This window comes from Crinia signifera, chromosome 7 (assembly GCF_055691185.1).
Source record: "Crinia signifera chromosome 7, ASM5569118v1, whole genome shotgun sequence".
NCBI classification, from domain to species: domain Eukaryota; kingdom Metazoa; phylum Chordata; class Amphibia; order Anura; family Myobatrachidae; genus Crinia; species Crinia signifera.
In genome coordinates, this window is record NC_139223.1 from 133,015,109 (window position 1) to 133,029,721 (window position 14,613).

The 14,613-nt window shown below is 42.8% G+C and overlaps 1 protein-coding gene across 1 annotated transcript in view; it reads right to left on the reverse strand.

The window, feature by feature from the left end:
- MBD5 (methyl-CpG binding domain protein 5) overlaps positions 1-14,613 on the reverse strand; it is a 68,020-nt gene that overhangs the window by 19,551 nt on the left and 33,856 nt on the right. The window contains exons 3-6 of the mRNA XM_083153843.1: positions 13,302-13,399; positions 12,830-13,212; positions 2,061-2,163; positions 859-1,039 (exon numbers count right to left, since the gene is read on the reverse strand). Coding sequence (XP_083009969.1) covers positions 859-1,039; positions 2,061-2,163; positions 12,830-12,942 — 397 coding nt within the window. The 5' untranslated portion in view covers positions 12,943-13,212; positions 13,302-13,399. The remainder of the gene's footprint in view (positions 1-858; positions 1,040-2,060; positions 2,164-12,829; positions 13,213-13,301; positions 13,400-14,613) is intronic.

The following is a 14,613-nucleotide window of genomic DNA, read 5'->3' on the forward strand; positions in this document are numbered from 1 at the left end:
TCTCCGTATAGCATACACAGCCATCTCTCGCTCTGTACTCTCCGTATAGCATACACAGCCATCTCTCGCTCTGTACTCTCCGTATAGCATACACAGCCATCTCTCGCTCTGTATTCTCCGTATAGCATACACAGCCATCTCTCGCTCTGTACTCTCCGTATAGCATACACAGCCATCTCTCGCTCTGTATTCTCTGTATAGCATACACAGCCATCTCACGCTCAGTAATCTCTCTGTATAGCATACACAGCCATCTCTCGCTCTTTATTCTCTGTATAGAATACACAGCCATCTCACGCTCAGTAATCTCTCTGTATAGCATACACAGCCATCTCTCGCTCTGTACTCTCCATATAGCATACACAGCCATCTCTCGCTCTGTACTCTCCGTATAGCATACACAGCCATTTCTCGCTCTGTACTCTCCGTATAGCATACACAGCCATCTCTCGCTCTGTACTCTCCGTATAGCATACACAGCCATCTCACGCTCAGTAATCTCTCTGTATAGCATACACAGCCATCTCTCGCTCTGTATTCTCTGTATAGCATACACAGCCATCTCACGCTCAGTAATCTCTCTGTATAGCATACACAGCCATCTCACGCTCACTAATCTCTCTGTATAGCATACACAGCCATCTCTCGCTCTGTATTCTCTGTATAGCATACACAGCCATCTCACGCTCAGTAATCTCTCTGTATAGTACACAGCCATCTCTCAGTATGATCCTATCTAGAACACAGACAGGCTATTGTAAAGCGCCAACGCAATCTGCTGCGCTATATAAGAAACTGTAAATAAAAATATAAATAAATATGAAAAACCATAATAATAATAATAAAAACACAACTTACTTGTTCCTCCCCCAGGGCTTGTTAATACCAGTGAGGGATGTGGCGTTTCCATGCTCTTGTGTAGTGTGGCCACAGCAATGATCTTACGCTTGTGGATACAAAGCTTGGTCACATCCTCATCTGCTTTCACATCTTCCGCAGTCCTTTGTTTCACAGCAGCTCCAGGGTCAAAATTAAACACCTAAAACATTCACATTGCATAGAAAAACAAATATCCATGTGAATAGGATTACAACTGACCATATATTCTATACTGCACTGCGTCAGCGAATTGTCCCATTTATACCATGCCACCTCAGTTATGAATCAAGGAGCATAAAAGAGCCAGTGGTCAGAAATACTCTATGCATCTTCAGCATGAAAGATGCTGGTATAGTGGTCTTATGGAGTATGTCCATATATTGTATTGCAGAAGCCAATCATTCAGTACCCTCAGCCAATATTCATTAGGATTAAGCCAAATCACTTGGTTGCACCAACTATACAAGAAGTGTTGGCCTGCAAAATCACTATGCCTTTCACCAACACCTACACACCTCATAACTGCAGCTTCCATGGTGTGTAACCTCGAAACTATTATTGCAGCAAATGGTTTGTAGATCTGTAGCTCTATATGGATCCACTACACATCCTACCATCATTGTCACAAATCACACAAGAACTGATACAGTGACATGCAAGTTGAATACACTGGTTGTCGTATTCTGAATTCTCTATTCAATGAAATAGTTGTTTCTAGATGTATAGTCAGTCAAAGCTGACATAAGAAGTTACTTTCCATAAAGGCACTGGCACATTACTGCTTCCCTTATATGCACAGTGCAAGGAGTTTAAAAGTCAGGCTAGAGTCAAAATAATATGCTCTAGGAACATTGGGCCAGATGTATCAAGCTTCAAAAGTGATAAAATGGGAGAGTGATAAACAGCCAGCCAATCAGCTCCTACCTGCTATGTCACAGTCTGTGTTTGAAAAATAACAGGTAGGAGCTGATTGGCTGGCTTTTTATCACTCTCCATGTTATCACTTTTGAAGCTTGATACATCTGGCCCATTGACCTCCACGTAGACTGGAACCCTGAGCATAGATAGTTTCAAATCATAAAACAAGGATATAAGTTAGAAACTTATCTCAATAACTAATAGGAAGTTTGTTAGGAAAATGGCTTTTGAGAAATAAAAAAACGACATCGCTGTAACCGTACCTTGGGTAGAATAAGAGGACATTCCAGGCCACACTTGCAGGTTCCATCTGTGAGAAGATAAGTTTTCACCTGCTCCAAGCATGACAGATGGGATCCACTTGGGCTGCAGATAAAGTATAAACAGCTCATCGATTCAATTCTTATTAACAAATGATATCTCTCTATCTCTATATATTGCTTACATTCCACCAGTTACCGTTTATGTGTATCTGCTCAGGCCCCAGACTCCCCTCCTGCAATGCAGCTCTGAGTAGAGGTGCCCATACACGGTACAATTATTATATACAGCTCATCGCACCTGAGTGTTGCGATGAGATGAGATCTAGTACAAAAAGTGCTGCAAATACTTTTTGTACTAGATCTCATCGCAAAACCGAGATGCAATATTGTATACAATAATTGTACCATGTATGGGCACTTTAAGTATTAAGCTACGCAGCTGCTGCACATGAGAGGAGGGGGGGGGGGTCCGATCCATTCAATGGTATTTTTTTGTGAATGGATCTACCCCTATTTGCATGGCTGTGATTGCAATCAGGTCTGAGTCAGGCAAAAAATGTAAACTTAATGAACAGAAGAAAAATCTAAATCAAAATCAATATTGTTTGAACAACCCCTTGTCTTCAAAAACAGCGATAATGCTCCTTGTCTCAAAACATCGTGGAGAACTAACCAAAGATCATAGTGGATATAGGCTTACTCAAATCCTTCTGTCGCTTCATGTAATCCCAGACTCAAAGTGGAGATCAAAGCTCTGTGGGGGCCATATCATCACTTCCAGGACTCCTTGTTCTTCTTTATGCTAAAGATAATTCTTAATGACAATGGCTGTATGTTTGGGGTCATTATTCTGCTGCAGAATACATTTTGAGCCAGACACATCCCTGATGGTACTGCATTATGGATAACTGCCTGCATCTCTCAGTATTGAGAACACCATTCATTCTGAACAAATCCCAAATCCATTTGCTGAAATGCAGCTCTAAACTTGCAATGAACCACCACCATGCTTCACTGTTGCTTGCAGGCACTCATTATTTTACTGCTCTCCAGTCCTTTGGTGAACTTCCTGCATTCTGTTACAGACAACATTTTAACTCATCAGTCCAGAGCAGGTTGCCATTTTTCTGCACATCAATTCTATGTTTCTGCGCATAGTTGAGTCGTTTGTCCTTTTTTCGCGTCCAAGATATGGCTTTTTGGCCACAATTCTTCCATAACTGGCCAAACTTCTCCGAACAGTAGACGCGTGTGCCAGCATCCCAATGGTTTCTTCACAATTAGTCTTTCATGTGATGCACTGTGGCCGACACGGTGTCTACAGTCCTAAACTTTTCCCCTTTCTTTGTGCTTCTTCTTCAAAAAAGTTTGAACGGCCATCTTGAAATCTCAGTCTGCTTTGAAATCTTTGCCTGGGAGAGATCTCGCTGGTGCACTAAACTACCTTGTGTCTGGCCATGGTGTATGACCCGGAACATAAAACAGACTTTTGTGAATTTGACTCTTCCTCACACAGTTTTAAGACTTATACACAGCTGTTTCTGTGTAAAAAAAATATTTTCAACTAACATATGAAAATGATGATCATACCTGTTTGGCATGATTTGTTAAATATGGACCATAATAATATCCTACAAACTCTGCAAGTGGACCTAGAAGAATTGATGCGGTTATGAATACTCAGGGTGGTCACACCAGATATTGATTTGATTTAAGATCTCTCTTCAGTTCATCAACTTTGCATTTTGTAAATTTAGCGAATATATATCAACACACACACACACACACACACACACACACACACACACACATACATGGTATATACATACACACACTTCATGAAATTGAATGGACAAGACACGTAGGGCTCTCACTCATTGACCTTCTACACAAAGGTAAGATATACCTCTGTATTTTGCTCTGATTTTCTACATATTATTGATTGTAAATTCTTACAAATATTTAATTATACAGCACAAATAGACTTTTTTCAATTTATAGATTTTGGTATCTAATCCTTTTTCAAATGATCATTTTAGCATAGCATGTACGACACCCGTGTTCGCTAACACCCCTATCCACACACACACACACACACACACACACACACACACACACACACACAATTATATAAATAACATACCCAAGATATAGACAAGACAGGTTCTAGGAGGATAAAAATTGTCCCAGCAGTTATGATCTATATCTCCGTTTAGAATGTCTGCAATACCTCTCTAATTTACTTTTCCTTTCCTCTTCTAGCAGTTTGTGTTAAAACATTGCAAAGTGCAGAAAAATACAGGTTGCAAACCACAAAGATAGAACAGTCATTGTTCTTGCCTGAAAAGATTAGGAAGTTGGATACAAAGCCTAGGAGGGTTTTCAGCCCTCTCAAAACAACATAATATAATCTGTATTGATCCAATAAAGTATGACATCAGCATTGGCAGCAAACACTCAGAAACGAGTACGGCAAATGTAGTAAAAATTCCATCAAAACAAAAAGATTCAGTTAAGGTGGAGACAAAGGTATCCGGGAAAATATAAAATAAAAGGTTTTGGACAAACTCACCTTAAAATTTCACTACTTTCAAAATCTCCCCAAAAATAAAAACGTCTACATTTTGATCTGTTGAAATTTTAAATGTCGGTATTTTGACAATTGGACAATGGTTGTTGGGATTTTAACGGTCGGGAAATCATAATGAATCCACTATCATCCCATATATATGTTATGAATCAGTAAAAAGACTGGTGAAGGGATGGGATCAGATTTCAGTTTCATCATTCTGTGCCCAAGGCCAAGCGATGGATAGCAGGGTCATCAGGTGGCTAACACAATGTAATGTACAAGGCCATGCTTTCCCCACAAGATGTCAGTAACTAGAAATATATATATATATGGAAGGAAAGCAGGTGATGGACGTACGGCGCTGATTTCTCAGGACCACTCCAGCATAGGTCTAACTCAGACAGGGTACACCTGGGGCTAGTACACTATATCCACAATATGAATAGCAGCCACCTCTTTGAACTCTCGGGACTCACAAGAGGAGAAGAAATCTGTCAAAAAGAAGGACAAGAGGGGCGCTCCATAGTGCATAAATGACAATTTATTAACATAAAAACATGGTCCAGGAAAAGCAACACTGTACTCGTACCGAACCATGCAGCGCTGTGGGCTGGGTACCACAAGATATTCAAGTTTTGAATGCCAGGCAAAGCTCCTACCACTAAACGCTGGGGCACCGCTGGAAGCCACGAACCACCACTTGGGATCACCGTCACAGGTGTCAGTGTATCGGGAACAGCTACGGAGGAGGGAGCCGGGCGGCAGTTGGAGCGGGCCCTGTGACGTCTGCTCCAACTGCCGCCCGGCTCCCTCCTAGTTAGCTGTTCCCGTGTGGTTCCCGATACACTGACATCTGTGACGGTGATCCCCAGTGGTGGTTCGTGACTACCAGCGGTGCCCCGGCGTTTGGTGGTAGGAGCTTTGCCTGGCATTCAAAACTTGAATATCTTGTGGTACCCAGCCCACAGCGCTGCATGGTTCGGTACGAGTACAATGTTGCTTTTCCTGGACCGTGTTTTTATATGTTGTTATTAAATTGTCATTTATGCACTATGGAGCGCCCCTCTTGTCCTCCTTTTTGACATATATATATATATTTTTTTTTTTTAATGTAACTCTCTTACTCCAACAGGACTCAAGGCTTTTAACAGATAGAATGACCATAATGCAGTACAAAAGTAACGAAAGAGAAATTAAAGGAGCATTTAAGAAAATATTGAGGGGGGACAACAACTCCATACAGAGTCCTGCAGCTGTTCGAATGAAAACTGTGAGAAGCTGTCAACATAGAAACAAACATGGGACAGTCTGGGATGGGAGTAAAGATCCCAAGGAATTTGCAGAGGACTGGGCACATATTACAGGCATTTTATTTATTTATTAACAGTTATTTATATGGCGCACACATATTCTGCAGCGCTTTACAGAGAATATTTGAACATTCACATCAGTCCCTGCCCCAGTGGAGCTTACAATCTATTTTCCCTACCACATGCACACACACATTCATTCTAGGGTTAATTTTCTTGGAAGCCAATTGACCTACCAGTATATCTTTGGACTGTGTGAGGAAACCGGAGTACCCGGAGGAAACTCACGCTAGCACGGGGAGACTATACAAACTCCGCACAGTTTGTATATACAAACTCCGCACAGTTTGATTCCCACAGGGCCATGGTGGGAATCAAACCCATGACCTCTGTGCTGTGAGTCAGTAATGCTAACCATTACACCATCCGTGCTGCTCGCCTGCCTTAGCAGAACATACAGCCTTTTACCCATCTTTCAAATGCAGCATGTTTTTTGTCCGGCATAGTTATCAGTGAGAGCTGTAAGCATGCACGTATTCCTGATTGGTACTGCTCAATTATCTTGTCCTAAAAACTTTTCCTAACCTCAACTTGAAGCGTTGCTTAGAAATGCAGTAGTTGGGGCAGCCTGCATAGGGACAACCTGCTGCAGCTATGCAACACACCTCCTGCACAAAAGTGTCCTGTAAATAACTATTTATGTGACTTGTGGGGAAAGTTGGATACTTAGGAAAACTAGCATGGACATAGCAAAGGAGGGAGTACCAAACCAGTCAATTATGTTAATTTTTGTTCTTAACTTTGATAAATGGTTGGGTTGTTTTTTTATTATTAATAGCGATGCACAGTATTGATTGTCATAAAGAGAGACTGAGGACCAAATGTATGAAGCTTCAAAAAGTGAAAGTGCAGAGTGATAAACAACCAGCAAATCATCTCCAAACTGCCATTTTCCAAACGTAGGGGCAGATGTATTAAGCCTGGCAAAGAGATACACTGGAGATAAAGTGGAAGGAGATGCCACACCAGCCAATCAACTCCCAACTGTCATATTTCAAACACAGCTTATTGGCTGGTGCTTTATCTCCACCCACTTTATCTCCAGTTTATCTCTTCACCAGGCTTAATACATCTGTCCCATTGCCTGTAACCTGGCAGTTAGATGCTGATTGACTAGCTATTTATCACTCACCATTTTATCACTTTTTGAAGCTTGTTCCTGTACAACTGGCCCTGAATGTCTCCTGGACCATCTCTGTACGTCTCTTTGGACAACTTCAGTCACCAACAATGGAACATTCAGCACTTTTGGAAAGCATTTCTTATATTCTGCATATCAAATCGCCCAAAGCCTATAAATCTGGCTTATTCCCTGCTGGATTTACAGGAACTAGATAAAAGAATCAAACCCCAAAATTAAAATGTTCCAAGGAGAAAGAGTCGAATTATACTCACCGATAATTCCTTTTTCTTCCTAGAGATCCCATGGCAGCCATAACACTGGGATGTTCCCTTCCCCCATAGAATTAGACAGGATAATTTTTCTCTAGGACCGCCCACCTTGGGGTATAATAGCCTCCTCTTCCTCCTCCTCCATGTCTTTTCATGTCTCCGAAATATGTCCTGGAGAAAAATACATAACATAGGGAGGGAAAACCAGTGGCTGCCATGGGATCTCTAGGAAGAAAAAGGAATTATCGGTGAGTATAATTCGACTCTTTCTTCTACGATCCCCATGGCAGCCATAACAATGGGACATACCCAAGTAAACACACGGGAGGGCTAGATACTGCATGAATTATTTTATATATATATAGTCATTTACCCGTAAGGGCTTCTTGCAATACATGCGTCCCAAAGTGGGCAGTAGAAACATTGAGTGAATAATGGTTCGAGAAAGTATGAATGGATGACCATGTTGCTGCCTTACAGATCTCAGCTGTTGACGCCTTCGCCTTATTCGCCCATGAGGTAGACACTGCCCGGGTAGAGTGTGCCTGTACTATGGAAGGTGGTGCTTTGCCCTCTTTCTTATAAGCGAATAAGATGGTCTCTCTAATCCACCGAGATATGGTCTGCTTCACAGGTGCTTTGCCCTTTTTTATTCCTTCCGGAATCACAAACAGGTGCTTAGTCAACCTGAAAGGTTTCGTTCTTTCCAGATACATCGTTATCCCTCTCACCAGGTCTAACGTGTGCCACGCCTCCTCTTCTCTACCTTTAGGCTGAGGATAGAAATCAGGTAAGGTTATTTCCTGGTTTAGGTGAAAGGCTGACACTACTTTGGGAACAAAGTCTGGATGCGTCCGTAGTACTACCCTATTAGGGAAGATTATCAGGTATGGTTCCTCCATCCACAGAGCCTGAAGCTCACTGACTCGTCGTGCTGAAGTCACAGCTACTAGGAATACCACTTTCCAAGTTAGGTATTTTAGCGGGCAATCTTCAATCGGTTCAAAAGGATCCGTTGTTAGCACCGTCAGGAGCAGGTTTAGGTCCCAGGGGGCCACAATTGATTTAATCGGCGGTCTGATCCTCTTCATCGCCCTGCCGAACCTCTTAACGATTCTTTCTTCTGCTAGAGGTCTGTCCAACAACACACTTAATGCAGATATCTGTGCCTTAATTGTCGCTGTGGCCAACCCCATCTGGAAACCTTCAAACAAGAATTGTAATACTTGGTCAGTAGGAATGTCCATACAGTCATCTTTGAACTGCCCCCAACTGATAAACTTATACCAGGTTTTATAGTAGGCCTCCGATGAGACCTTCTTCCTGGCTCTCAGCATCATCTCAATCACTTGGGGTGACAAATTGTGTCTCTTTAGAATCTGCCACTCAATTTCCATGCCTCTAGTTGTAAACTCGCCGGCTCTGGATGCAGCATCGGCCCCTGATGAAGAAGGTCCAGCCTGCTTGGCAGCTGCCACGGTCCTTGTATCGCCATCCTTAAGACATTGGAAAACCATGCTCTTCTTGGCCAATGTGGAAGAATTATTAGCACTATTACTTGGTCTTCCCTGATCTTTTTCAGTACTTTGGTTATCATTGGGAATGGCGGAAACAGATATCCCAGTTTGAATTTCCACTTGGTCGAAAAAGTGTCTAATGTCTTCGCCTGTGGATGATAGTACTTTGCGTAGAATTCGCTCACCTTCCTGTTCAAATAGGTGGCCATCAGGTCCACTTCTGGTGTTCCGAAGATCCTTGTTAACTGTAGGAACACCTCGCTGTTCAACTCCCACTCTCCTGGCAACACAGTCTTGCGACTCAGGTAGTCTGCTATGACATTTTTCTTGCCTGGAATATAAATTGCAGAGATTGACCTTAGGTTGTTCTCCGACCACTTCATAATTTCCTCCGACATCTTCATCAGTTTCAGACTTCTGGTCCCGCCTTGATGGTTGATATGAGCGACTACGGTCACATTGTCGGACATAATTTTTAGATGTGTGTCCCGAATCTTGGGTCTTAGTTGGCACATAGCTTCCCAGACTGCCTGTAGTTCCCTGAGATTGGAAGAGTTCTTTGCTTCTTCCTTGGACCAAGTTCCCTGGACCGACATCTTTTCGATGTGACCTCCCCACCCCACTAAACTGGCGTCCGTCGTCAGGACCAGGAATTGTGGGTTCTCTAAGCTTGAGGTCTTGTCTTCCAAATCTTGGATCCACCATCCCAGAGATTGCTTTACATGGCTGGCTAACTTTATCATATGCTGATCTTTTAGCCCTCTTTTTAGCAAGGGCAGAAGGAACCACTGTAGCTGTCTCGAATTCCACTGAGCCCACGGAATCACTTTTATACAGGAAACCATCATTCCTAGTAACTGTACCGCTTTTATTAGGGGAATTTTCTTTCCTTGCAGGACTTCCAGAATTAGTTCTCTTATTTTTATGCACCTCTCGAGGGATAGGGCTACAGAATAATTTCTGGTATCTATCCTTACCCCCAAAAAAAGAATATTTCTGGTCGGTATCAATTGACTTTTGTCTCTGTTTATGACCCATCCGTGGCTTTGCAGTGTCTCTGTGACCAGGTTCAAACTTTGCCTCACCTCGTCTACTGAGCTCCCAGCTATCAACAAGTCGTCCAAGTATGGCCAAATCTGGACCTTCTGCTTTCTCAACTCCGCTACCAGCGTAATCAGGACTTTGGTGAAGACTCTTGGGGATGTTCTTAACCCAAACGGAAGACACTTGAATTGGAGATGCTGACCGGCCACATGAAATCTCAGGAACCTCCTGTGTTCCAGGCAAATAGGGATATGGTAATAAGCGTCTTTGAGGTCGATTGACACTAAGTACTCGTCCTTTCTTATGCCCGTCACTATGGATGATAGACACTCCATGCGAAATTTTATTTTCTTGATAAAATAGTTAAGATCCCTGAGGTCCAGGATCGTCCTGAAACCTCCACTGTTCTTTTCTACCAAGAATAGGTTGGAGTAGAATCCCTTCTTGTGGTAGATCTCGGGTACAAGCTCGATCGCACCCTGCTTCAGTAGTTGTCTTATTTTGGAGCATAAAGCTGACCTTTTTTCTTTTTCTATAGGTACCCTGGACGTCAGGAATCTGTTCTGTTGCGGAATTTCCATAAACTCGATATGATAACCCTGCTGGATTATCCTCAGTACCCATCTGTCGGATATGGTATTCTCCCATTGGCTCCTGAAGTGGAGGAGTCTGGCCCCTATCACTGCCTCTTGGGCATAGTCATGATCTTCCTCTGTCAGGCTGGAAGCGTCCTCGAAAGGGCTGACGGAAAGCTTGCCGCGAAGTGTTTGCTCCACCTCTCCGATAGTAGGGCCTACCTGGCCTGTAACTCCTCGAGTCCCTATAGGACTGCTTGGTCGTGCTGGGGTATGGAAAACGACTCTTTCTGTCCTGCGGGAGACGTACAGACTTCCCTCCTGACAATCTCTGGATCATTGTGTCTAGGTTCGAGCCGAAAAGGAATTTCCCCTCAAACTGCAGAGTAGTCAGCTTGTTCTTGGAATTCGCGTCAGCGCTCCAGGGTTTTAGCCACAGGGCCCTCCTTGCGGTTACCCCTGCCGCCATAGTCTTCGCCGCAAAGGCCACTGAATCCAGAGAGGCCTCGCACAGATAATCTATGGATTTTTGCATCACCTCCAAACTTTTCAGTACATAATGTTTAGATATTCTTTCTTCTATGTCTGTCTGTAGGTTAGCTGCCCACAGTCTTAGGGCCCTGGACACCGATGCGACTGCCACCGTAGCCTTAAGAGACCCCGCTGAGGCCGTATGAACCTTTCTAAGTCCATTCTCAATTTTTCTATCCATTGAGTCCTTGAATGCTGCTGCGTCCTCTACCGGGATAGTAGACTTGGAGGTCAGCTCCGCTACCGCAGCATCTACCTTCGGGATGGAGCACCATCCTAGGAACTCATCATCCTTATATGGGTACATCTTCTCAATACGATTTCCCAGAGTCAGTTTTTTATCCATATTCGTCCATTCTTTGGAAATGGTTTCCCTGACCATTTTGTGAACCGGGAACGTTCTTCCCTTCTTCTCCCTATCCTCGAATAAGGGGTTCTTTGTCTCTGACGTGCCTGGTTCTTCCTTATAATTCATCGCTTTATAGATGTTTTTTAATACATTTTCCACTAGCTCCAAGTTAAAAGATCTTACATCTTCTACTTCGCCTTCATCTGTAGAATCCTTTCTATCACCCTCTATTTCTTCAGCTGAACCTTCCTCCTGGCTAAATTCTGCCTGGGTTCTGGATCTTTTCTGGGTTTGTGACTGTGCAAACTCCTGCTTTGATACAAAGGATTCCTTCATCCAGTCCATGAGTTCTCTTAGAACATCTGACTTCTTCTCTTTTCTCTCCAATCTGTCCTGTCTGGCCTCACATTCTCCACATAGAGACTTCTTTTGGGCAGATGCAAAAGACTTGTCACATGACATGCAATTAGTCTGTATAAATTTCTTTTTGGCTGTTCTTTTCTTAGGAATAGCAGGTACATCCTCATCCTGTTCTACACTACAAAAAGAAATACTATTCTGTAGTAACATGCTACAAATAAAAGCATCTAATGCCCACAAAAACCAAGGGCTTACCTCTGAGGGGCATTATCCGGCTTTTGGGGAGAAGGCTCATCCATTATGCACACAGCAGTCAGACAGCCAGGCACTGAGATCAGTGTAAAGCACGCTGTCCATTGCGTCTTTAAATATGGCGCCTTAACCCTAGGTTCCCTGGTTCACCTCCGTTCAGGATGGCCGAGCGGAACCAATATGCTTCCCCTTGTTTCCGTGGGGAAGCATTTACCGCCCGTCCCCCGGCGTCTCAGGCGGAAGTGACGCGCGCGCACACTTCCGCCCCGTCTGCCTGATGTATCCAGAGTGTGCAGACGCGGCTTCCAGCCGGTCTGCATCCACTCCACGTGGAGCGCGCACACAGCTTCTTCTATGCCGCAAGAACCCCGCTGGCGTCCTGAGCCATACTCACTACAGGTACCTCCGCTCCACGTGGGACTTCCATTATTCACATATCGCGTTGTATACAGGCAGGAACCATTGTACTAACATAGCTAAAGCTAGTTAGACACTTCTTCTCCCCGGGGAGCCACCCCTTCAGCTCCATGCTGCGTGAGGTAACCCTGCTTAAAAACAAACATAACAGCCTACTCTGTCCTAACTCTAACGGAGACAGGAAAAAAGACGGAGGAGGAGGAAGAGGAGGCTATTATACCCCAAGGTGGGCGGTCCTAGAGAAAAATTATCCTGTCTAATTCTATGGGGGAAGGGAACATCCCAGTGTTATGGCTGCCATGGGGATCGTAGAAGAAACATTAAGACGATGAACAGATGATCTAAAAAAAATTAAACCGAGAATGGCTAATTATGCATCAGTATATTCACCTAATGTAGAGAACGCCACTTTGGTCCACACATCGTTGCCAGCCCACTGGAACTTGCACTGACAGTGGGACACAGTCATTGTGTCCTCCATCAGATACCTTTCCACCATTCATTTTCTTATTGTGATTCAGCCAAGGTATCAACAGGAAGAGGACGCCGGCTTGTCATTAGTACTCATGACTTTGAGAGGACCGATCCTACACAGTTGTGTAAACCGCACAAAGTGCATTTGGTAAGTAATGTTCACAACAAGTCAGAAGAATTGGTCATTGTATTCACAAGCCATTGCTGTCGGACATCCCACAGTAAACCAGGAACAGAAAACTCTTCGGAGATTGGCACCCCCAGCTGTTAAAGGGATAAGTCCATCCATGGGCTGAAGCCTGCATGAGAAAAGACACACATTTAGAATGAACAGTTTATATATTTCTATATCAGCACATGCAGTAATGGAGAGGAGGTTATAGATTACCCCTTTATATGCCGCATCCTTTCTGCTTTCTCTGTATTTTGTAACCAGTAGCCAGAATATTGCAATAATTCCCAGGGAAGTTCTTCAGCACTGCTCTCCTACAAAGGACAAGGACAATTTACTCCTGTAATTACAGCTGGAAACATTTGCATGAATATTATCGGCTAATGTGCTGACTACCTGCAATTGTTGGCTGTACAACAATACTAAACAAAAAAAGGATACTACCATGTGAACAAATGGATGGACTTCACTGGGAATAGATCAATAGAACAATGAGCTCAGAGTTGGGTCTTGAAAAATAATGGGCAGTTGGGAAAAAAAAATAAAAATTGCGCCGACCAGTGTCATGTGACACAGCTTTGCCGGAGGTTGGAGACACACAGAGTGAGCTCTTAGTGGAATGGTTTTTAATAAATTACTGAAATCTATTCAATTCATCTCTCTATATGCATGATTTTGGTGTGAAAACAGTTTCCCCTCTCACGGCTTATTTAATTATTCTTAGAGTGAAAGTATTACAAATTGGATTCCCTTGTTTGGGCCTTTTTTAAAAATAGATGAAACCCATTAATATGGGATTATTATGACTGCTTTTATAAGCGTACTTTTTGCATATATATTGACTTTGCCCCTGATGAAGTCCTAACGGACGAAACGCGTAGGGTTATAAATATTGGTCTTCTCCATTTCACATTTCTGAACAAGACTGTTACAACAGACGCTTCTGGAAAACTTTATGGAAAAGACAATGCTTTGAGTGTTGGAAGAAATCCAAATTAAATAAAACTATTGTTTTTATTAATGTTATGTGCAATATATATTATTGGTGAGCTTATATTTATGCGCACTTCTATGTTCTATCTATCTATCTATTCCCTCTACTATCAGCAAGGTTACTAAGAAGTGCTGCTATATTTTAGCGCATCATAGGGGGTAAGGTTAATAAAAAGAAACAAATCTATATCACGAAACAGTGTTATCAGCGCCCCAATATTTATATGGAAAGTCCTTCCAGAGTTACAAATGTACTTAAGAATATATAATTAAGACATTTATTAAAAATACAATATAAAAAAAAGGAAAAGCTCCTTGTGGCTTGAGTATTAACAGTTGTAATCACAGACGTAGCATAACTCAATGCGTTTTGTCTCACACAACACTTCATCAGGGGTAACAAATAAACAAGTGTAGAATACAATAAAGATTACCGGAAAAAAATACAAATTATATAAGAGCATGTAGCATGAAGAACAAATAAATAGAGAGCAAACGGAAGAATACAGAATCGGTCATTTACAGAATGAACAAG